At 37.9% G+C, this 24,251-nt stretch overlaps 1 protein-coding gene across 1 annotated transcript in view; it reads right to left on the minus strand.

Annotated features, from left to right (window-relative positions):
* The window catches only part of LAMA2 (laminin subunit alpha 2), a 594,513-nt gene that overhangs the window by 22,842 nt on the left and 547,420 nt on the right, over nucleotides 1–24,251 (minus strand). The window contains 7 exon segments of the mRNA XM_047758965.1: nucleotides 523–694; nucleotides 934–1,110; nucleotides 7,047–7,195; nucleotides 10,106–10,282; nucleotides 13,241–13,361; nucleotides 15,985–15,996; nucleotides 18,044–18,182. Coding sequence (XP_047614921.1) covers nucleotides 523–694; nucleotides 934–1,110; nucleotides 7,047–7,195; nucleotides 10,106–10,282; nucleotides 13,241–13,361; nucleotides 15,985–15,996; nucleotides 18,044–18,182 — 947 coding nt within the window.

A 24,251-nucleotide genomic window follows, 5' to 3' on the forward strand; every position in this document is an offset into this window, starting at 1 on the left:
TTATGTATTACCAGTTTTTAAAAACAGAATACTAAATTGTAGACATGATATGAGGTCTACTGAAAATAGACATGGTTGCCTCTCTGTGGTGCTATTATAGGTGGATTTTACTCTTGACTCTGTAGACACTTCTGTGCTGACTTTTCACCTAAAAACACATGCCATTTTATACACAGGAAAATGAAAGGAGAACAGACATGTAAATAAAAGTAATCCAAGGAAGCTGTAAAGAGAATAGGTTTTCCTAGACAGGTGACCCTTCCTCTGATTATAGCAGTAGATTATGCTAGATATCCTGAGTAACCTTCCTTCTGAAAACGATGATGAAAAACACAGGATTAAAACTAGAAAGCAGTGGAGTTCCCACGTGGCTCAGTGCATTAAGGATCGAGCACTGTCACTGCAGAGGCTGGGGTTGCTGCCATGGTGTGGGTTCGATCCCTGGCCCAAGAACTTCCACATGCCTCTGATGTGACCAAAGGAAAAAGAAAAAACCAGAAAGCAATAGGATATATCACTTACATGTGCCAGGACTGGGGTGGGTGGTACAGGGAAGGCTGGGGTGGGACCTGGCTCTGGCTGGACAATTGTTTCAGCTGGAACTACTCCATCTTCATCCTCAGGGGGTTTCTGATGGGCACAGCGACCGATGTCTGCATTTTTGAAGGACACGGGCTGTGCAAAGTCCATAGGGCTAAGGGAATAGAATGAAAATGAAATATTTTCTCTTATTCTTATTTTCACTGCCCTGTTTCCTTATGATCACATCAAATCTGCCCCTTCCCCTTTTAAAGATCATCAGTGCAATTAAAAATATCTAATTTAAAGATCCCCATTGTTTCCTCCCCCCATGGTTTTGGATCATGTATATGCAACAGTGATCCTCACAGCAAAAAAAAAAAAAAAAAAAAGGCAACAAAAAGATTCACTTACACAGAGTTTATAACAAGGTTCCAGATACAGCCTTCAAAAGAAGGAATATTTCTGAGTGGGGGAGGTTGGAATTCAGGTGGGGCTCCTCCAATGAAAAGCTTTTTAACTTCTATCGCCTGTTCTACTGTCAGATTTTGCATATGCCTTCTGTCTTCATCGACTTGAACAGTAAAGATGCTGATAAAACATTTAAAATAAACAAGTGAAAAACACAAAGTCCAAAACCACCAGAAGTCAAACTCTTTCCTGCCATCCCTCACCCCTCCTTCCTGTAGCTCTAAGGAAGCCAAATTTCACGTTAAGTCAACAATATTGTTTCCCAGGATCTTGTCCCTCTGCCTCGCTCGTTAACGCTCCCTGAGAGGTTACTGAAACAAGGCAACAGTGTAGCTGCAACATTAGGCTTGGTGTTGACAATGGTGGCCTTACACCAGAGCCTGAAGAGCGAAGGCTTCTGGACTGGGTAGTAGTGTCTAATCATATGAGCTCAGTGGGTTTAGCACAGCATGGGGCTACGTTTTGTCTGGCTCTTTATTTCTTGGTTTGTGCGAGCTATTATCTTCTTGCTAGGGGACAAACTGTACTCCTGAGAGCTTAGATTGCAGGAATCAACAGCAAACACTTACAGGACGTTTTAGAAAGAATGTAGCTGCTGGCTTGAATAGAAGAGGCAGGCCAGGACACTAAGCTAATTGTTCTTTGCAATGATTTTCCTGGGTGGCTGTTTCATTAATTTCCCTAATTTGCTTATGAGAGATAACACATGACTAATTGAGAACCTCATGCTACCTATTCACTCTGTAGATCCTGGGGCAAAGAATCAGGAGACAAAGAATTCCGATGATGAAAATGACCAAAGGCATTTTCTCTTTTGTTCTAGAAGCACTAAACTTTGGTCCCAATAGTCAGCATGGGGCTTAGTCAGAAGTGTTAGTCAACAGCCCCAGGATCATGAATGGATTACTGAAAACTTATTTCCCATCTGGGGAGAAAACCCAAGAACTTAGGTGGAAACGTGTTCTAAAAAAATGGCCTTTTATTTGATTTTATAAAGAAGGAAAACCACATGTAGAATTAGAAATAATAAACCAGGGCAAAGATGCTCTGAAATGGCACCGAACAAATGCCCCACTTTGGGACAATTTTAATGTAAGAGAGTGGAACAAAAAATAAGTATTGTTGTGACTCAACGTTATTGAGGAAGTATAGAGGGAGCAGGTTGGATTTAGTGTCAAAGGCAAAATAAGGGAAATAATATATTAATTTTCTTGCCAAACTCTGGAAGATTGTATTGGTACAATTCAGGAGTTCAATTTCATTACTAAGAATTTTGATGGTTTTATAAAACTTTTAGAAAACCACTCCTGGATATGAGTGACTCACTGAGAAGTACCCATCACACTTCTTCTTCTTCTTTTTTTTTCTTTTGCTTAAAGTAACTGAGGCCAGAGCAGATGGGCTCCATGATAGATATTTGCAACTAGCCTCTTATTTACACTTCCTGGGCAGGAGATGGATGGGCTTCAGGACATTTACCACCAGCCACCTATCTATACTTCAAGATAGAAATAACTACAGGCATAAGGCAAATAACTGGTACTCGTCTTCTGTGAACTGTTAAACAGTGGTAATGACACGATCAAAAGAGGGGCTGAGTTCCTGTCATGGCTCAGTGGAAACAAACCTGACCAGTATTCATGAGGATGCAGGTTGGATCCCTGGTCTTGCTCGGTGGGTTAAGGATCCGGTGTTGCCTTGAGCTGTAGTTTAGGTCACAGATGCGGCTCGGATCTGGTGTTGCTGTGGCTGTGGTGTAGGCCAGCAGCTGCAGCTCTGACTGGACCCCTAGCCCGGGAACCTCCATATGCCATGGGTGTGGTCCTAAAAAGACCAAAAAAAAAAAAAAAGAACAAAGAGGTCACATACTCTGCATCCTCAGGGTCAGGGAGACACCAACTACATAGGTGCAGAGAGACTCCTCTGGGTCAGAAAGGGAGGAGGCTCCAGGCCATAATAAGTCTAGATAACCTTCCCACCAGGCTTTGCTTTGGAATCCGACTTGGCCAAAAGATGCACATGCAGATCAGGGGAGGGCCCTGGGTCTGGTCAAGTGCAAAAGATAAAACAAGATAATTGGCTAGAGGAGATAAAGACCCAGAAGAACCCTCCTATATAAATGGTTTAAATCACCTCTCTGGGTGCTCCACCCTCAGTCCTTTGGGGGTGTATCTCTGCTTCATTTCTGTCTTAGATAAATGGACTAATTCTCTATGAGCTCTCCCACACGTTGTACTGTGTTTCTAATAAACTTTATTCTATTTTTACAGTTTTTGCCTCCTCGAAACATTCTTGCTTTCAACAGGGAGCAAGAATCAGGGCAATTCGGTGTTCAACCTCTAGCTAGTCTAGTGGCTAGGATTCCTGGTTTTCATCCAGGCTGTCCAGGTTCAATTCCTGGGCAGAGAATTAAGATTTCACTTTAAGCTGTCACCCACTGCTGTCTATCCAAAATCATGACCTCTTACTAATATGATATAGCAGGGTTCCTAAGGGTTTTAATGAAAGGTACAAGCCACTATTAAAGATTGTCCAGGCAGAGAAAATCTCTGGTTTTGATTAGAACTTTTAAAGATCCAGAGGCCCTCCTCTTTCTGATATAGACTCTCTAGTCTGGTTCTGCCCCAAGGTCCAAAACAATGGTCCTTTCCTACTAGTTCACACAGTGGAGATAAGAATGAATGCGAGTTTTCAGAAGGAACAGGGTGGAATTAAGTACTAGTTTGGAAGTTTACTAGCTGTGTGACCTTGGGGCAGTTATTTAATCTTGTTCAGTCTCATTTTACTCATTTGTAAAATGAGGATTAAAAACACCTACTTTGAACCACGGAAGATATTCACTAAGGCATTGCGCTGAGGCTGTATTTCTTAATAAGGGCATTGCTAGAAGACTAGAGCTGAATCCAGCTTGTATTTTATATCCTAGGAGCATCAAACCTAGGTCATTTACCTAGTTCTTTGTAAAGGGGATATTACCTACGTGTCCTATGTGATTCTGGTGTGTTTCTTTTTTTTTTTTAAAGTATTTATTAAAAAACTCTTACTGAGCTTTATGAGAATCACTACATTACTATTGGTATTGTGATAGGTTACCTGTATTTCCTTAAACTTTCGATAGTTGATTCTTTGAGTTTTACAATTAAATATTTTATTAATTACATTCTAATTCTTATTTGCATGGAATATTGATCTAAGATTTTATTTCAAACCACCACCAAATAAACCACATATGTAGTAAAAAAATTAAGAAAAGTGCCTTGATATTTACAATTTACATGAGAAACAACAATCTGAAAATTTCTGAATATATTTTGGATGATAAGAAAGAATTATTTGGATTGCAGAGTCCAAATCATGATCCCATTCTGGAAATTTCAAATTAGTCCTCAAATATCTAATCCAACTTTGTGGTCTTTGGCTTCATTTTGTACCTGTTTGAAGAATGCTTTTCCAGAGGAGAACACCTACTTGTATAGGTTTCTAGTCCAGCTCTTAGGGTTTAATGTTTTTGTTCAGAATTTGTTTTGTTTAGAATTCCTGGCCACTTAGGTGGACTCCAGGAAGAGGATCACAGGGCAGAACAGTTATAAGGCAGAGGTCACTGGAGTGCCAGGGAATTATCTACCAAAATGAAGGAAGTAAAATTTTTGTGCAGAGGAAGGGGTAGAAAAGGAGAGAGAATGAAGGAAGAGTGGTAAAGAGAGGCAGAGGGCGAGAGAAAAAGGCAAGAGTAATATTGAAAAGTCTGCCTCTCAATTAGGTAAAAATCTATTGATTTTATGAGGTGATACCAAAATTATCATTTTATCCAGGATTTTAAGAAATGACAATTGACATTAATAGTTTAAATAGGGTTGTAAGAAAGCAAATATTTTCACGTTAATAAGAGTGTCATAATCAAGATGAAGTAATACAAATCTTTGAGGTCACAAAAAGGGAAAGAATAAATAGCTGGCAAGCACAGATGGAGATGTTAAAGTCAGGTATATCCGGGTTTAAATCCCCTCTCTGTTATATATTAGCTATGTGATTTGGGGCAATTTAGTTAATACTTCCTCATCTGTGATGAAAGGATTTGAATACAGATCTCACATACATTTAGAACAACTCAAGGACATGATCTTTGTTGAGTATTTGAAACACAGCATGCCATGGAATTGATAAGAAACATTTGGGTGGATTCCTAGGGTCATTAATGATCTCTGGTTCATCAGTTAATTGAAGCTCTTGCTTAAAGGATAGGTGATGACTGTATTTTGACCTTACAGGGTTGAATGAGGCGTTAAGGTAGCAAATCAGTTCTTGCTTTGCCACAGAGTGCAGTGACAACACACTAATATGTCCAATACATTATCCTTTAATTAACAGCAAGTGGCAGAACTGTTTGTTTATATGGCCAATTAACTGAATGACCAGTTTTCAGTGATGTACTATATACACTGAGCTTAATCAAATAAAGGTTGGATTGATGGCCAACAGCTGTGAAGTTGGCATAATAAAATTCCCTTCTTGAAGAGACACCTGTTAAAAGGACACCTTAGCATAACATCATAATGCACCTGGGAATGTCCAAATCTTTTCTCTACAAAGAAACATACTTTGGATGATTTTTCAGTTGGCCATATTTCTCAAATCTGCATTTGCTTAACACAATTATTTAAAGTTTAAAGACTTTAAAAGTCTTTGCTATAAGGAGAAGGACAAAAATTTGGCAAAGGATCTGACCTCTAGTCTAGAAGACATGTAAACAAGTATTCTAGAGCATTCCCTAAGACGCAAATACAAAAATTCAGTTTGAACTTCTCTTCAGAGACCATGACTGCAATATGTGCCTACAAGATTAGTAAAAGTTCTTAGTTTGTCCAAATATTGATCCCTTATTTGTCTTAATCATAGTTTCTAAACATCTCAGTTAATAGGTGCCCTGCAAAAATGCTTAGTATCAGTTCAGTCCACAACCTAATGCTCCACACACACACAAAAAGAACCAAGGAAAGCTCCATGGCTTACTTAGAAGACAAGACATTCTCATTACTTATTTAAACAATTATGCACACAAGAGGATGATTAGAAAATCGAGGTCTTTAAGTACAGAATTGCATCTGCTGACTTGAACTTTTGCTACACATTCATACTCTTGTTGTATTTAAAAGTATTCTCTGTGTCTTGAGATCTCATCAAATTTGATTTCCAGCTCTCTTCTATGCCTTCAGTCTAATAAATGGATTGCTGGTTGGGAGGTCTGAAGTCTCCGGGCTTCCGTTTTCTTTTTCTCTAATTGTTCTTCTAATCTAATTACTTCTCTGAGTTGTCATACAACATTTTGATGATAAATACAAAGGACTTCCCCAATAAAGTCAGTATACAGTACTGTGGCCTTCTGAAGAAATGAGAAATCAAGCTTACAACACTAATAGACAATTCCTGGACTCAGGGCTGTGAAGCAAGTGCTCTGGTGGATGGGCAGAGAGGCAGCCTCCCAGCTCGGATGGCAAGATAGGGATCTTCTCTCCCTTCTCTCCCCCAGTCTGTACCCTCCCGAAGCCCTGCACACCTTGGCGGGGGCCAGGGATGAGGCATGCACAGAACAGTGCTCCGTAGGCTCTGCAGCTGCTTCCACACGCTGCATCTGTGACAGATTTCTAAGCAGCTGCCATAACTGCTTTGGAACCTGAATGCAACAGCAACTGCCAGGGGCTGCTGGCTCCCGCAGGGCTAGTCTGTGCATCTCGCTATTGCATCCTTTATTCGAGAAAGAGTAGTTGAGAGGTACAGAGAGAGATGTGTCTTATCTAGAGCTTCAGAACCAGCATTTGGTTTTTCCAAAGGCGGTGAAGAGACCCGCCCAGCATAAAAACGTTAAGAATCAAACCGGCAAGGGTCAAGGTAAATGAGGTTCCTGGAGTATGAAACACAAAGACGATGAAATTAAACCACTTGATAGTTTTGCAATGCACCCTATGTTCATGCACACAAAGGTCCGGTGAACGACCAAGGCGAGCAAAGGAGCTGGTGTTAGTTAGGACAGTACAGTCAGTCGCTAGAACTATTGTTACCCTCGAGTTCTCTCCACATGAACAGAATGTTCTCTCCCGTCATGAAACAGACTTGGCTCTGGTTTGACGACAATTTTCCTCATTGTTCGTGCCCCTGTGGAGAGATGTACTTCCAGACGGCCCTTGTTCAGGAATATCACGTAATAGGCCTGCAAGAGCAAATGGTTACTGAAGATTAAAGAGGGGTCTCATCTATGACTTAGCTTAGTTCCCAGACAAGAACTGCGGATTCATCCATTCTGAGATCTTACCTGAGAAGCTAAGACTCAATATTTTCTGAAATAGAGCATTTAAAGCAGCTGGAAATGGCTTTTTAATCATTTACCATTTTTGCTTGTTAGATGATGTGGAAAGTGGATACAATAATTTAGCAGTCTCTGGGAAGCAGATTTGTGATGCTGAAAGTAACAGCTGTGCTTGCATTGGGCTTCTAACTCACAAAAGCCATCAGGAAACGAAGGGTGTCAATAAAATCCCTCTCCCTTATTTTCAAAAGTGGATAGTGTGCTTCTGGAAATCAGGTCTGATTCCCAATTTCATAGCATTTTTTTTTTTTTTTTTTTTGGCCATGTCTGTGGCATGTGGAAGTTTCCTGGCCAGGGGTCCAACCCACACCACAGCAGCGACCCAAAGCCACAGCAGTGATAGCATTGGATCCTTAGCCTGCTGTGCCACATGAGAACTCCTCGTGGCATTTTCAGTGTTTAGATTTCAATTTGTTCTCTTGGCTGGTGGGATAATTTTGCTATCACTAACATGTAACTTGTCTCCCACATTTAGAAGGAAGGAAGACAATTTTTCATCCACAAACACAACTGCTTTCCTCTGGCCACTGTTACTATAGCAACCAGTATGCTCTTGAGATCAGATTATGAACCCCAGGGAGCCTGAAAGCAGTCCCTGATACCATGCATGCTTCCTCTCTTGGGGAGCATGGGGGCACCTGCTACAAGATGGTCACTTGGTCCTCCAGGAGTCACCTGAGGTGGCCGAGATGGCTTCAATCAAATGTCATAATGTTTCCAATAATTGACACAATCATCTATGCAGCTGTGTGTCCAACATAAAATGGCCAGAGGATCTGGATTACTGCTCGCCAACCATCCAAGGGGTAACTGCCAACTACTCACTCAGTTAAAATTTTTTTAACTGATTGATGCCTCAAATCCCTTTAGCAAAACATAATCACAAAACACCACAACTGGTAGCTTTGAAAAATAAAGTATGTCGACTCAACCAGTATTGAATTTATAAGACATGAACTAATTAACATTGGTTCCTCTCTCAGGTAGCACTGACTATGAGATTTTAAAAACCTGAAGAGTATTATCATTAAAATGTTAAAACATTAGCATGTTATTTATAATTTACTTTGTACTATAGTACTTAATATTTTCTCATTTTATTTTCATGGGAACATGTTTTATTTTAAGAACTATCCTGAAAGTTGATGATTCAAGTCTATTTATTTAGTTGTGATGAGGACAAATATGAAACTGATAGGTGGTGCTTAATTATTTGACTGTGACCTAGGAAACAAATATCCTTTAGTGGAAACACATTTCATAATGTGTGACCTGGTCCTCTTATAATTATCTTATCACTTACAACAATGAGAAAAAAACTTTATTTTTTAGTATTAAAAGATAACAGATTTAAAAGAATATATTTTATATTTATTCAATGCTTATTATGTGCAGTAATAATGGAGCTAAAATACCATTTTCCCTCTAACCTTCAAAACATACTTTTTGGTTTTTTTTCTTCCCAAAGAACTTCTTTTCTTCTCTAAGGTCAAAGGTTATCCTTTTACATTTTCTTCTAGATATTCATATTCCTGAGATAATGCAAGTTGCTCATGGTTATACATCTTTGCATTTTATTTGCCAATACAGTTGACTTAGAATAACATGGGCCACTAACCCTTCTTCCAGTTGGAAATTCGAGTATAATTATAGTGGCCTTCCCTATATGCAGCTTCTCCATACTGGATGGTGCATCCTCAGTTTCAACCAACCTCAGATCATGTAGCTCTGTCATATTTACTGCTGAATAAAACCTGACTGTAAGTGGACCTGTGCAGTTCAAACACATGTTGTTCAAGGGTCAATTGTATTTGTTTAGCCTTTATTTCTTGGCAGGAGAATAATATTATTAGATAACATTATCAATTACTAAATTATAAATGCTAACAGTGACTTTAAAAAACACAATCATAAATAACACAACCTGATTTACAAAGATGCATACATATTTATAAAGGACATACTAATAAAGCACTCTATGCTTTGGCCATGGCAGACCAGGTAGGTAATGCCTAAGAACTCTTTCACTGAGGAAAACTAAATGAAGTGGAAGAATGAGTATCTTTAAAAAGGTGACTGGAAGTATTGGAGGAATATCAATACAGTAAAGACCCATGATGCCTAGATCTGGACAACTAAGAGAGAGCTTTTAACAGAATCCAATGGCTGGGGGTATGAAAATTGAAGTTCACAACCCTACAAAGCAGACACTGTGTAGGTTTGATCTTAATGTCATTTTACTGTCACGGTTGTCCATGCTTGTATAAGTTGTGCTCTATTTGCCTGCTCCTGCCCAAGTCCATTTTCCGCCTTCTCTGAGTCCAGAGAGGTGGAGCAGGCTAGGCTCCAACAGACTGTACCACCCTCGCTAGTGAAAGGGGGAAACTGACCCTAAGGGAATCTAAATTTAAATTTAGGGGACCCCAGCTGGTTATCTACAGATCTGGCTAGGAAACTGGACTTAGAGATAAGAGAAAATTAGTACAATTTGAATATATTTTAAGTTTTCTCTATATATGCAAAACACATACGAAATATGGATGTAAACACAAGTGTGTCTGCACCTAGAACCGACCAACAGGAAAATCCCAGTGGAGATAATTGTTCCAAGATGATAATGGAAATAAATGATACAAATGAAAAAAAAATAATAACAATTTATGAGCCCTAAATGCCTCACCTGAGTCTCTTTATAAAATAACTGTTTGATATGAGCATTAGGGAAAACGCATTATTAACCAGGTGTGAGGGTACCTGTCCAGTCTGCCTTCGTTTTCTCCTAGGTGGTGCCGGTGTCCCTCCACTTCCCAAGAGAATGATCCCGGACTCATTCTTGGTGCTGAAGGACAGGTTGATTTCTGTTCCTACATCAATCGGCACAGGGGACAGCTCCACAAAACCAGGCTTGGGGAAGCTAACTGTGTAAACGTTCTTTGGGTAAAAGGAAAGAAAGCATTTGAAATAAAAAGTTAAATTAATTTGTCCATCTTGCTCATCCTTCTCAATGCACACCATGTCCCTATGAAATATGCTGTCATTTTAGAATGCATGACAACCCACAGTTACATGGAGAGCTGAAGAGCAACTGAGGAAATACTCTTTCCGGCTGTAAACTTGAATTTTCTGAGCAGTTTGGGTTAAGATAAAAATTCTGGCCTCTGCTTTTATTCTAGAACTTTTGATTTAAAATACAAAACATTATCATTAAGAGAGAACATTTTCTTTTGGTTTAAATCTCTCTTGCTAAGTCTCCCTTGAAAACACTCTCATTAATCCCTTGAGTGCCCTGTAATTGGTTGTGTTTTAGAGCTGAGTATGAGCCTGGTCTCTGTGTTTATGCTTCCTCAGATATGAGCCCAAGGTAAAGAGGTTCAGTGCTATCAAATGTATACATACATCCTGGAGGAATGCTTAAAAAAATCAGACAGAATCTAAATCTTAAAAATAAATACATCACATATTTCATAGCCCAGCTTTCTTCTCAAGATGAAAATAGTATCCTTGTCCTGGCTGATAACAGAATTAAAACAGTAACATTTTAGATGGTAACACAGTGCAAAAGGGAGAAAATCAAAATCACCCCCCCCCGCCCCGAAGCTGTGTAGAGGCACATGGCTTTTTACAATCTATTCATTCATGAAGGAATGCATTCATTCACTCATTTTATCTTTTACAACCTTGCCCTCTTCCTCTTTTCTCCCCTCTGTTATTTAAACTGAAGCACCGCAGGAATATGCATTTGTAATTTTTTCTCACTGCAAATGTGGGGAATATCTCTCTGTCCGTAAACACAGATCTCATCCTCACTTTTAATGGCAAGAGGTCATCCCATTGTATGAATGTGCTAGGATTTATTTAAGCAAGCTTATGTAGCTGGGCACTGAGAGTGCTTGAAGCACTCATTTTAATTACGTCCTGGATTGCTGGAGTGAAAACTAGGAGTCCTTTAATGCAGGACATTTCCTCCCCATGATGGTGTTTCAGGTCCAGTTAAAGGACATGGTGTTGTAAAAGGTATAAACTGTTTTCAATTCCAATTTTCAAACCATAGAGTTTTAGATAGTTCAAATCTAACTACTGCACAGGCTCTTCAGTACTGATCAAATGTAGAAATTTATGCTTTATATTTCGGTTGCAAATAATTCCTGGTTTTTGAAAAGTGCTCTTACAGAATCATCGTTTCCATGTATATAGGCCATTCATTTTCTAGAAAATTTTCCTCATGTATGTCTTTTGCATGTGGATGAGAATTAGGCTTTGGAAGATTAAAACTCTCGGTAACCATAAAAAAGAATGAAATAATGCTCTTTGCAGCAAATAATGCCATTTGCATCTCTGGATGGACCCAGAGATTATCACACTGAGTGAAGCAAGACAAAGACAAATATCATATGAGAACACTAACGTGAGGAATCTAATAAATTATACAAAAGAACTTATTCACAAAATAGAAACAGACACGAAGATTGTGAAACCAAACTAAGGTTACCAAAGGGGAAATGCTGGGAGGAGGGATGGACTGGGAGGTTGGGATTGGCATAGATACAATATCAATAGTTAACAAGGATCCACCATATAATAGCTCAGGGAAATTGATTCCATACTCTGTGATAGCCTATATGTAGAAAGAATCTGAAAAAGAATGACATATATGTTGATGTATGGCTGATGCACTTTGCTATACACCTGAAACAAACACAACATTATAAGTCACCTATACGCCAATAAAATTTATTAAAAGTAAAAATTAAAATAGTAAAAAAAAAAAACCTCAGTAAAACTTTAAGAGGTCAGAATAGATTTTTAGTGATCTATTTCTGTATATACTTCTTCTTTATTCCCAAGCTTCTCAGGGTGGATGTGTATGGCTAATTCCAAGTTGCAAACTGTAAATAGGCCTGATGAAGATGCTGAAAGTTCTGTTCCAACCTTTAAGCCTCTTGGCTCACTGGCGATTTAATTTTTCTTTTTCTCCAAATCTCTTCATTTCCCATTGCAATGCTTTAAAATAATTTTAACTGGAGGAAGCAGCTAAAATGAATAGTGTCATATCAGGGTAATTAAAAATTTGTAACTTTGATATATTTAATATTTTCTTTTTTCAACAAACTCATTGCTTTAAGAATTCCTCTGAAACTTTTATTCATATTTGCTGATGACTGTTGGCTCTTGATTCTAGATATTATAAGACAGCAGAGCTGTGACCTGTGCTTCTCTCTCCTATGGATCGGCCTCTCTGGAAAGTCAGTGCAGAACAGTCAAGTGGAATCAGGGGGCGGCTGTGCTGCTTTGGCAACAAAGAAAAGATCCTGTAGAGACCTGATAACAGGGGACTCCGCAGTCCTGTCAAAGCCAGGTCTTTATGGATGGTTTCTGCTATGTGCCATTTTCAAATACATGGAGGTTTGACTTCTAAGCTGTGGCCAAGATGCTATGAACCAACGATTATGATGTAAACTAATACTTGCTATTTGTGTGAACCTAACATATTCCAGAAAAAAAATTAAGGGCTGATAATAAAGCTATATAAAATACATGAAGATAACATAAACCTGAAATAGATGACAAAAAATGAGGGAAAGAGAAAAGTAAGTGTTGGAAAGGAAGAGAGAATCATAAAAAAGATTAAAAATACATGCTAGGAAGTGCTGTAGGGGTGGGCAAATGGTTCATAATTTTAGGTCTTTAGAATACCATTTTCCCAAGTTTAGTTGATCCTGGTAATTTATAAAAGTACTTCAATCTTGCGTCATCATTTCTGCATAGCTAAGATGAGGGTCCATAGGAATTTAAAATGTATTCACAAGGATGGGCCCCTGTAAGAGATTCAAACTAAGGAAGTGAAATCCGAAGTGAATTCGTTTAGGAAAGCATTAAGAAGAGACCAACCTCCAGCGAACATCCTTTGGTAACTCCCACATAATCAGGGCTGCTAAGTATATTATATGGAGTTCTTGAAATTTCAATATCTTTGAGGCAGCCAGAATATTTCTTCAAATTTACTTCTGGCCTGTTGAAAAGTTAAATGGAAAACAAAAGAAACATCATTAGGGCAATGGCAGGATAGTGTCTGAGACTACGGAATGCAGGCTGTATGGAGCAAGCAGATACAGAGGCAGGCCTATGTCTCTCCAACTGTGTACACGTGCACACATGTACCCAGCAAACTATGCTTCCATTATCTATAGGTTAGGTAAGTTGATATTAGCACCATCCTGCAGGAGGAGTTTTTATGTAGTTCTTCTTTTAAAAAATAATCTCACCTATTGCATTTAAAAACAAGGTCCAGGAATTAACTGACTTCTTATTAAATGTTCCATATGCATAATAAAATGTATTTCATTTTTTTCCAACCAAAGAGCAGACACTTGTATAGGAAAGCATAATCAAACTACCTATCAAAACAGTTAAATAAAATCTTGATGAAAATTGGAAAAAAATCTAGAAACATTTATTTCAAAAAGATAACATTTCTGTCACTAAGACTTTTTTTTGGGTGGGGGGGAAGTTGCTGAAGAAAAAGATAATGCCATATTTTTCTTTAAAGATTTTAAGTAAAACAAAACCTGAGAAATATTCTTTTGGATTACACAGCCTAAAAAAAGATACTTTAAATTTACAGATTGACTCCAAAGCCCTTATTCTGTATTGGAGCAGTAACAAAATAAAGCAACCCAAACCAAATGATGTACATTTAATTTTTCTAACAAGGTCAAAAATGGCTTCTATAACCAAATGACACTTTACTCTTTGTCCATTACTTCTTAAAAAGGGATAAACCTGCTAGCATACAGTAGGTGCTCAATAAATAAGCTAGCAGGATGTTAATGGTGATGACATCTCTTTCACTTTCTGTGAAGATGGAAATATTTTTTCTTCACTGTCCAAATCAGTAGTTACTAGCCATAGGTGGGTATCGGTACTTGAAAAGTAGCTTGTGCAAGTGAGAAACTGAATTTTTATTGTTATTTAATTTTCTTTAAATTAAAATTCAATAGCCACCGTGGCTAGTTAAATAGCCACGGTGGCTACCATACTGAATAGTGCAGGTCAACAGCAATAGAAAAAGTAAGACTTAATTTTTTTGGTATTAATAAGCGTCACTAAAAACTGTCCAATCAACACCAAGATATAATACTTATTTGCATAATGATTCTCCTCACTGTCCCACGATGGCAGGATTCCCTTTTTTGTCGTAATAAAAACCATAGGGCATGAGGACAAACAGGTAGGAAAGAAAAGTAAGACCTTGCTAATGTGTATCAGGTGATTTATGTCATGCTGTGGATTTGTTCTGCTTTTCTCTTTCTGGGACCGCTTTATTTCCTTTGATCATTACCACTTGTTCCCAAGGTCTCCCCCTTCTGTTTAGTCAGCTGGTTATTACCAAAAACATGCCAACTGGAGGGTGAGAATCTTGCTTATATTTATCATGTATAACATGAAGGAAATGGATGAACTTCATTCTCACTGTTCATTTGAGTCCATGTTTTCATTTAGAGGAAGACTGGTTTATCACAAGTTTTTCAGAGGTCTTATCGCTAAAATAAATCACTCCTACAAGTTATACAGTTCACTGTTTCAGGGAAATACAAAGAATCATTTCAAAACAATGATTTAGCAAGCTCGACATTATGAGAATCACAGGGGATAAGTAATCACATGTGGTGATCAGACTCCTAATGGTAACCACAGGCTGTTTCCTCTGTTTGCCTCAGAGGCAAAATCACAAAGCTACCCAGTGTCATTCCAGAGTTTTATTAGCATGTATTTTCACTGAAAGCCTAGACTTTGCTCTAAAAATTTCTTGGATCAGTTCAGCTTCATCATCTCCTTTCCGCAAATCGGGCACAGTCAGGTTCTGAACTACCAAAGCACTAGGCTATAGCTCTAGCCAGAGCATACCAATCTTGAATATCCCTAGGTTTGACCAGCCACTTACAGAGACCTGGCCTGCTGCTTACAACTTTCAGGCTAATGCCGCCTGTTTGCAAATAAGAATTAAAATGCTCCTGAGAAGCTAGGATGCCTGTCTACAAACTTCCTCATCATTAATGCAAACACTTGGTTTACCTATAGTATTTCGAGAGATTCCTTTTATCTGGCTCCACAGCTACATTCTAAACAAAAACAGCAATAAGGAAGCAGCTTTGCCAAGAGGTGCAAGGGCTGTGTAAACATTTGCATACTTGCAGGCTTGCAAAAAGCAACCAGGCAGTAATAAGCATTTGGGAGCACAGCAGACAGTATGGTACCAGAGATATCAAAGTCTGAGGTTCAACCCAACAGACCGTCTGGACTAGATCTGTGCCCATAAACCTGACCAGCTGCCCTTAGCATGTGTGCTCCTGCATGTGCGCACCAGGGGGCACTGTGCGTGGGCAGAGCAAATATGTCATCATGGTTGGTGAAACAAGTCAAAGAGCAGCCTAGTTGACGGTGGGCAAGCAGCAGCATTTTTGTAAGCAAAGGGAAGTATGCGAACTATCTCAGAATGCATTGCTTGCTCATGAAATGTACTATGAATAAAGCTGCATAGGTGTCACTTTGCTTCTGCATCACTGCTTTATCTAAGAAGCCACATTTATCCAACACGTGCACTTGAAGAAGGCATGCATAAATTTAAATTTTACCTTGCTTTCATACTAGGTTAAAGGGAAGAGAAAAAAAATGATTTACTTACAATTATGTTTTCATTTAGTAAACAATAAACTTTAATCATAAATCTTAAAAAAAGCATTTCACAGAGATCTATAAAGGAAAGGAATACAAAATACCAACAGAAAACAGACATAGACCCTTGATTGCAGTAAAAATAGAATCCAATGGTGACCATCTCCCACACTATACCCTTGGAAAATGTTATTTTAAAATTGAATTTAAAATAGTCATATTTATCAATCTTATGAATGGGAAAGTGCATAAATGTCGCTCCTCTGTGGTATTCATGAATAGCTAAGGAGAGCTTATTGCATCTTTGAACTTAATTTGAACTTAATATATATAAAAATAATTCACATTCACCACATCTCTTGTATTTTATCATATTAAGATCCTGTCTGCGGGCAAAAGTACAGCTAACTAAGAATGCATCATGGCTCCTTGATTAGTCACAAATATATGTCTAAAGATTGTTTTGAAATAATATGCCTTGCCATAGAAATACTATAATTATGAAATGCTGTACTGTGAAAGTAAAAATATACTGGTGATAAAGACTCATTAGGTATGCAGTCTACAAACTAATGTATAACCCCATCTCAATGAAGTTAACATATACACATTTGTAGATAATTCCTAAAAATCGCTTTATGGTAATCAAAACCACATCATCAAGAGAATAAATGAAACTACCTTTAGACAGATTTATTTTGGCCACATTTAATTTACTCATAGAGAACTTAATGACCTTGCAAAGTACATCTTAGACTTGAACGGCTTGCTGGATACCTAATATTTAAATAGTGCCTGGAACACAGTTAATGCTCCTCAAACACCTGCTGAATGAATCAACAGATTTTGGCGTAATAATTATGTCACTATTCAAACACATCTGACCTGCAAGGATTTTTCTGACCACTTTAAATCTATATTCCTAACCCAAATACATTATCATGTAGACAAACGCAGAGACACTTTATCTGCACCGTGAAGGGGTATCGACTTATACCCTTCATAGACTGGTAATTAGACAAGTGCCTGGCTTATGAGTTTAGGTACAGAGGGAAGAGCAAACCTCAGTCTGCATACTAGCTACCATAAAATAAGAGTGAAGTTCGACTGCTCATGCGAGAAATAGGAAAATAACTGACCACCACATTTTTCAGTTTTTCTGAGAGCCCTCTAATTATAAGGTGTCTTTCTAGAGTAGAAATAACTCGATAGGACGTCTGTAACCATCAAAAGCTAACAAACTAACAGACAAACAAAAAAATTAAAAGCATGGTGGTCTGTATTTATAGCAAACTCTTATGGCTTAGCAAAATCAATTTCATCCCATTCTAATTAGCTTCAATTAACATTTATTGAGCACCAAATACTCCATAACTTTCATTTGTTTTAAACTGCTTTACAACCAGTAGTAAATTATTGGAATACCACGTGAAATATTTTCTGACACTTTTTAGTTATTTGTATTTATTTTTGGAACTAACTAATCTATGAGCTACATATCTCTCTTCATCCTACTATCTAAAAAACATACATGAAATTAAAAAAAATATTAACAGGGGCACAAGGATAACGAATATCCCTTTAACATCCGGCATATGGGAAAGTTCCAATATACCATCATCACATTTGTGTTTAGCCATAAAACAGGGTATCCTGATACACTGACTAATTTTCAGAACACTAAGGAGTATCAGTGTGCCTTTATCCCCAGTGAATGTGCAAGGAGAATGGCAATTATAAGATCCACATTCAACTCTAGTTTCCACCTTTAATAACTTTGATAATTCTTTTCATCTGGTGACTATAAGGGAAACACTGATTCCTATACATCTCTTCAACAAAGATATCAAATCAATCTTTGGTGTTTAAAGCCTGGTGTTCGTCTAACACCATGATTTTTTTGATTAGGCTTTTCTGCAACCTGTGGCATTCTTGTTATAATTATCTTCAAAACTCCAGGGAGCAGACTGGCCATTTAATTAAAACGTAATCCTTAGGTTTAAATATATACTAAATTACCTCAAGTTCCTCAGAGTTGGCAGACCACCAAAGTATATCTTATCATCTGCTTTCAAGTCAAGACCGAAGTTATTTCCAGGAGATGTAGTTGCTATGGTCTCCTCTTGGTTAGTATCTATGTCGACAATGGATATGTTGGCTGTCAATCAAAGAAAGAGAAAGTTAAACATTTTATTTGAGCAGTATCCACCAATATCTATATCATCACTGTTACTTAATAACCAATGTAATTTAATTCTCAAATTAACATTGACTTTCTCAAGCACTTGTACTATATACGACTATTTAATAATTGCAGAAACAACATCAATGAAATACATTGTTAAACTATCTGCAAAGGAAGCATGAAAATTATAGTCTGAACACCAGCGAAGACAAACCAATCAAGTTAAAAGAAAGATTAGATCGAGAGCAGAGAACCAATTGACATAGTTTTCCATAATATAGATAAGAATTAGAAAAGAAAGACAACTAATGTTGATAACTATTGAATTAGAAATTAGATTATTAATTAGAAATATACAGAACATGTGGTTCCTTCTGTAAATTTCAGTATCCACAGAAGTCCTGGGATTTAGGCTCATGCACAAAGTGATGCAGGTGAAATGGTTGCACATGGAAGTGGAGAGAATGAGAATGTTTGGTTCTGCAAGATGATGGGATCCACATCCATTGTAAATTTTAGACGGGGGATGCTGAGTGTTTTAAGAGAGGAAGGTACAATCTTCATGCCTTACTGCTTTCCCCTTGGGTCTCTAAAGGTATTTCTAATGTTCTAAGGATAAGAATCCAGAAATAGAAAGGTAAAAGGAAAGAAGAGAGGCTCTTTGTTTAACCTGCTTTGTTCAGAGCAAATGGGAACCCTTTATCTCATTGATTTTACCCTCTTCATTCTTAAGAGTCAAGCTAGGCTCTTTCTGAATTATGTGCTTTCTCACCATAATATTTGCCTGAGCCCAGCCTTTAACTACTTCATATATTTTGGACCTTTGATGCATATTGAGGCATCGGTTCATTAACATGACAAATTTGACCTCTAAATCTTTGCCTGATATAGGATCTGAATTAGCAAGGGTCTAAAAATGGTCACTTTAACCAATGTAATATAAGGGCATTTTTAAATGTTTATTCTTTGGAGCACTAGTTTCCTGGATGTTCCTGAGTCAAATAAATATAACACTGGGTTAAGCAAAATTAAACATATATATTAATTTCATGGCTGCTCAAATCTTTCAACATGCTACTATGTAATGTATTGCTCCAGAAGAGGGACCTAGAGCAAAAAGTACTCCCCAAGTTTGTTTGACCTTGGAATATTACTATTTTCTCTCAAGTCATTATCTTTTGAAAAACAAAGAGAAATATCAAACTTGAAAATTCCATTGTGATCTGCAGTCCTTCCATTCCAAAAGGAAGTGTCTTTAATAACACCAAACATAATTGCCTTATAAAAAAATGACCAAAGTAAAACACCCAAACCTATTAACACCTCAAATCCTCAAAGCAGAATTTTGTAAAAATCAACAGCCAAAAACACCTCAAAAATACTCAATTAAGAAATATCCAGCAAGTTAAGATTTAAAATTTAATTACTTTCTAGCACATATTAATATTGCATACACCCATCTTTTTGGCCAGATTGGTGGGTAAAATTAAAAAAAATTATAAAACTGTTTTAAAAACTTCTTCATACATATTCCTTTTTATCTGATCAGCAAAGTTACCATATGAGGCTGTTGACTGGAACATGAAAATAGCCTTTCTTCTACAGAACTGGTGTGTATTTTAATGGTGTCTGTGAAAATGAGATTCTATCACAGGCAAGCCAGTGACTGAAGGTAGTTTTCCTCCTTATCCTTGAGTGAATATATGCATTCTTAGAAATCATTCTAAGAAAAACTGATTAAAGAGCAGGAAGGCAATTGAACTGAAACTCACTGGCCCTTGGGGGAGAGACATAGAATAACATATTTTCTACTGATTTAAAGGGAGGGCTGTACCCTGTCCTTCATGAGGGATAGCAATGAAGGGACTTCTGCTATAGAATGCTAACACTTGCTTTTCTTTCTTTCTTTCTTTCTTTCTTTCTTTCTTCCTTTCTTCCTTTCTTCCTTTCTTCCTTTCTTCCTTTCTTCCTTCTTCCTTCCTTCCTTCCTTCCTTCCTTCCTTCCTTCCTTCCTTCCTTCCTTCCTTCCTTCCTTCCTTCCTTCCTTCCTTTCTTTTGTCTTTCTGCCATCTCTTGGGCTGCTCTTGCGGCATATGGAGGTTCCCAGGCTAGGGGTTGAATCAGAGCTGTAGCTACCGGCCTACGCCAGAGCCACAGCAAATCAGGATCTGAGCCACGTCTGCGACCTACACCACAGCTCACGGCAATGCCAGATCCTTAACCCACTGAGCAAGAGCAGGGATTGAACACGCAACCTCATGGTTCCTAGTCGGATTCGTTAACCACTGCGCCACGACGGGAACTCCTGCTAACACTTGCTTTTATGTCTTGTCCTATTTCTACCTCTTACAGAAGAGCTACTAACATAACATTTTAGAGTTGATGAGTTCAGACACCATTTATGGGTAAGCAGGGAAATAAGAGACACAGAATAGGGGCTTAACCATTACTTTATAATCAATGCTGAGTTGCTATAAAGGAGTTGCTTTTACTTTGGTAATTCTTTTCTTTTAGTCCACTGAACCCTAAGTGATCATCTTGTGTCCATATCAATGCATTTAGGGGGAGAGGGCACACTCCCTTCTATTAGTGACCGTAGTTGTACTAACTCTTAGGGAAATGGGGATGCTGAAGGAGTGTATTTGAATTTCAAGGGATGGTGCTCTTACAAATCAGAGAATAACTCATGTAAAACAATGAATCTGGTATCTGAGAAGGAGCAATGGCCTTACTTGAATTCCTATCCCATGACTCCATGGATTCTGATCTTGCTGAAATCCAGTGACCTCCCTATAACCAAACCAGAGGTCCTTCCTAGTTCACATCTTTGCAGTATTAGGGGTTAAAATTTCCTTCTTTCTAGAATTTCCCTCTTTTGGCTTCCATAATGCCAACTTCTTCTTCTTCAGCTTCTCTTGCCTTTCCAACCTCATTCCCGCTCTCCTTCCCTGGGGAACTATTTCTTTGCACATTTGTGAAATGTTGACGTTCCTCAAAGTCCTTTCATTTGGCCACGTTTCAGGCTTCAGCTATCTGGGTAACCTCAAGTTTACATCCACTTACTAGACATATTGATATATTGACAATTCAGAAAAATATATACTTCATGACCTGATTTTTGCCTAAAAATCCATATTCAACAGGTAAGTCACTACACACTTTCCCAGTTGATATTCCAAATTAAAATGGTCATTTTTTTAATTCCCACATATGTATTATCTATTTTATTTCATGGCACTATGAACCCCCACCAATCTCCTAAATTTGAGAGTCACCTTTTCTCCTTACCCTTCCACATCTTATCAATCAACAGCCTAAGTTCATCTCCTAAATAACTCTAATCTCTGTTCTATTAAAAAAAAAAACCCCTGTTTTATCAAAGTAAAATTGACATAGTATAATTTTTCATGTTTCAGATGTATGATTTTGCAAGTTTTGAGATCTCTATACATCCTGAAACTATCACAATCAAGAAAATGAACATATCCATCAGCCCAAAAGTTTCCTTGTGCCTCTTTTTCGTGCTTCCTTCTTGCCCCTCCCTACAAAACCTAATCCACAAATATTCTCTATCTGCTTTCTGTGACTGTATGTTACTTTGTATTTTCTATATAACTTTATGTAAATGTACTTTTTTGTATGCCTTGTTTTACTGAGAAAAATGATTTTGTCATGAATCCATTTTGTGTGCATATTAATAGTTCATTATTATTATTTTTTGGTTGTACCCACAGCATATTGAAGATCCTAGACCAGGGACTGAATATGAGCCAATAGTGAGGGCTCCTATTTTTACTGCTAAATAGTATTCCATTGTGTGGAACAATCTGTATATCCGTTCACCTGTTGACAGAAGTTTGAGGGTTTTTTTTGTAATTATTTAAAAATTATTTGAGTATCACAAATAAAGGTATTATTAATCTTCTGGTGCAAGTCTCTATGGATATGTGTTTTCATGTGTCTTGGGTGAATACATAGGAGACATATGCTGGTTTATATGACAGGTCTATATTTAACCTTTTAAGAAACTGCCTACCTGTTTTCCAATGTGGCTGTACCATTTTATATCCTCGTCAGCAGTGTATAAGGGTTCCACTTGCCCCACTTCCTTGCTGGCCCTGGGTATGTTCAGCCTTTTTAACTTTAGATATTTTAGTCACTGTATAGTAGTATCACACTGTGGATTCATTTTGCACTGTGTCAAATCCCACTGAAACTCTTACTTCAAGCCATCATTCATCTTCTGCCTGAACAATTACCATACCTAATTGGTCACTCTGCCTCCAGTTTAATTTTGTGAAATCTACCTTTCTTATTTCTCTTTTCTCTGATTATTTTCTTCCAATTCCCTTTGTGGGGTCTTCCTTTGTTATACTGCTTCAATACTGCTGTTTGTTTTGCATCATCTTCTTTTAGATATTACTGTTTGGTTTTTCCTCATCCTTATTCAGCGACAACTCTTTAAAGCATGATGATGATCTGTAACTATCCATTTCTCCCATTAGAACTCTAATTCTTCCACTCATCCTCAGGTACACAGAACTAACTGCCTGTCACTTACACAGCTTCTCTAGGTTTCTAAAGATACTAAGAGTAGGGAGTTCCCACCATGGCACAGTGGGTTAAGAATGCAACTGTATATGTGTGAGTGGGTCACTTTGCTGTACAGGAGAAATGGACAGAACACTGTAAACCAACAATAATGGAAAAAATAAAAATCATTATTAAAAAAAAGATTAAAAAAAGAATCCAACTACAGTAACTCTGGTTGCTGTGGAGGCAAGGGTTCCATCTCCAGCCCAGCATGGTGGGTTGAAAGATCTGGAGTTGCCACAGCTTTGGTCTAGATAACAGCTGTGTCTCAGATTCAATCCCTGGCCTACAAACTTCCATATGCCTTGGGTATGGCTATTAAAAAAAAAAAAAAAAGGGAAGAAGAAGATACTAAGAGTACCTTTCATACAATATGTCCAAAATAGAACTCAGCATCTTTTCTAAAAAAGCTATGCTTTTTCCTGTATCCAATAGCTTCAAAAATGGCACTGACATATTCTTTGTTATTTTAAGAAAAAAAAAAAGGAAAAATTTTTGATTTCCTTTTAAAAAAACCAACTTAGTCTCCACATTGAGTATATCATAAAGTTCCTCAACTTAAAAATGCTTAATATTGGAGTCCCATTTATGGCTCAGTGGAAACGAATCCGACTAGGTTACGGGTTTGATCCCTGGCCTCGCTCAGTGGGTTAAGGATCCAGCATTGCTGTGAGCTGTGGTGTAGGTTGCGGATGAGGCTCAGATTCTGTGTTGCTGTGGCTCTGGCATAGGCCGGCAGCTAGAGCTCTGTTTAGACACCTAGCCTGGGAACCTCCATATGCTGTGGGTGTGGCCCTATAAAGACAAAAGACAAAAAATAAAATAAAATAAAATAAAATAAAATGCTTAATATCTTTCAACTCCATTCTTTCCTATCCATTCTCATATTTTCATTCTCCTAGCTCTTTCTGTGGCTTTCCTGAAGAGTGCAGTAGCATCTGAAATTGTCACCAATCTACCCTCCAGGGGGTTGCTAGAGAAACTTTACTAGAACACAATCTGATGGTGTCACACTCTTGATTAAAACGCTTAGCAGTTCCCTATAGCTTTCAGGAAGAGTTGAAACCGATTAGTTTAGCTCATAATGCCCTTTATTAATGGCTGTTATCTCTCTAGCCTCATCTGATAATTTTCTGCCAACATTCATCCTGGTAGCCTAGAGATTTTGCTGTAGTTACCAAAACATTTCCCAAAGTGTGTTCAGCAAAATGCTAGTGTGTCGTGGAAACATTACTGTGATCAAAGAAGTTTGGGAAATGTTGGATCAAACAGAGTTAAATATTCTTTTTAACGACTGTGCAGAGCCTCTAATAGGCAAATGTGCCCGTGCCTCTCTTACTTGGAAACAATGCATACAGGCAGCAGTATTCCAATTTATTATACAAATGCAAAACCAAGGAGTTACTCGGAGGCTGCCATGGAAAAGCAGTTGGAAAACCATGTAGGATG

Source organism: Phacochoerus africanus, chromosome 2 (genome assembly GCF_016906955.1).
Source record: "Phacochoerus africanus isolate WHEZ1 chromosome 2, ROS_Pafr_v1, whole genome shotgun sequence".
In the NCBI taxonomy this organism is placed as follows: Eukaryota; Metazoa; Chordata; class Mammalia; order Artiodactyla; family Suidae; genus Phacochoerus; species Phacochoerus africanus.